Source organism: Nicotiana sylvestris, chromosome 6 (assembly GCF_000393655.2).
Source record: "Nicotiana sylvestris chromosome 6, ASM39365v2, whole genome shotgun sequence".
In the NCBI taxonomy this organism is placed as follows: domain Eukaryota; kingdom Viridiplantae; phylum Streptophyta; class Magnoliopsida; order Solanales; family Solanaceae; genus Nicotiana; species Nicotiana sylvestris.
In genome coordinates this window covers 31,659,117-31,660,391 of record NC_091062.1, presented here as the reverse complement: position 1 = coordinate 31,660,391, position 1,275 = coordinate 31,659,117, and the positions used below count along the sequence as shown (strand labels likewise).

The 1,275-nt window shown below is 38.7% G+C and overlaps 1 protein-coding gene across 1 annotated transcript; it reads right to left on the bottom strand.

The window, feature by feature from the left end:
* Window positions 1–448: 448 nt before the first annotated feature.
* On the bottom strand, window positions 449–961 carry LOC138870440 (uncharacterized). Its single transcript, XM_070148244.1, has 2 exons — window positions 589–961; window positions 449–468 (listed from the first exon to the last, which is right to left on the bottom strand). The coding sequence occupies exons 1-2, from the start codon at window positions 959–961 to the stop codon at window positions 449–451; spliced, it is 393 nt and encodes a 130-aa protein (XP_070004345.1).
* Window positions 962–1,275: the final 314 nt, after the last annotated feature.

The window sequence follows — 1,275 nt, the reverse complement described above, 5'->3', positions numbered from 1 at the left end:
ATTACAACTTTTGGAATCAGATCTTTTCAAAACCAAAACTTCTACCCCAGTTTCTTTGGGTCTGGGAAATTTTTATTTTTATTTTGATGGGACCGAACCGTAAGGCTGCCTACGTATCCTTAAGAGGAATCAGGTCGAACGTAGTTCAAAAGGAAGTTATTTGTTTTTGTTGCTTTTCTTTTCTTTTTTCTTTTTTTCTTCTTTTTTTTTTTCTTTTCTTTTTTTTTCTTTCTTTTTCATTCTTCTTATTTTTCTTTCATTCATTCATCATCATTTTTTCGTTCTCTAATTCTGTTACTGATTCCAAAAGAAGGGTATGAAAGAAAATAAATAAAGCTCAAAAGGGGTAACAAATGATGAAAGTGTTTGGGTAGCGGAACAAAATGCCCTCCTCATTTCAACTTTGAACATGCCAAGTACAAAATACAACTGAAGGTAAGCAAAGAAATCATACATAGTACCTCTTAACTGCATCAGAATTAATAGCCATATCTACACATTTGTCTTCTATGTCTGTTAAATACAAAGCACCATTGGGCAACACTCTTGTCACTATGAACGACCCCTGCCAGTTTGGGGTGAACTTGCCTTTAGCTTTAGCCTGATGAGGAAGGATGCGTTTCAATACCATCTGGCCCACTTCGAATTTCCGAGGACGCACCTTTTTGTTGTATGCTCTTGCCATTCTCTTCTGATACAATTGACCATGACATACTGCAGCTAACCTTTTCTCATCAATCAAACTTAACTGCTCTAGCCGGGTTTTGACCCACTCATCATCATCAATTTCAGCTTCTGCAACGATCCGAAGGGATGGAATCTCAACTTCTGCAGGTATAACTGCCTTAGTTCCATATACCAGCAGATAAGGAGTTGCACCTACTAAAGTGCGAACAATAATGCGATAACCCAGTAAGGCAAAAGGCAACCTTTCATGCCACTGTCTAGAACCTTGAACCATCTTACAAAGTATCTTTTTTATGTTCTTGTTAGCAGCCTCAACAACTCCATTTGCCTTGGGGCGATAAGGAGTGGAGTTCCGATGCAAGATCTTGAATTGTTGGCATACCTCTTTCATCAAATGACTATTGAGATTAACAGCATTGTCTGTGATGATCACCTTGGGAATTCTGAACCGACAAATGATATTTGAATGAACAAAGTTCACCACCGCCTTCTTGGTCACGGACTTGAAAGTTACAGCTTCGACCCACTTGGTAAAGTAATCAATGGCCACCAGAATAAACCTATGCCCGTTTGACGTTGTTGGCTCAA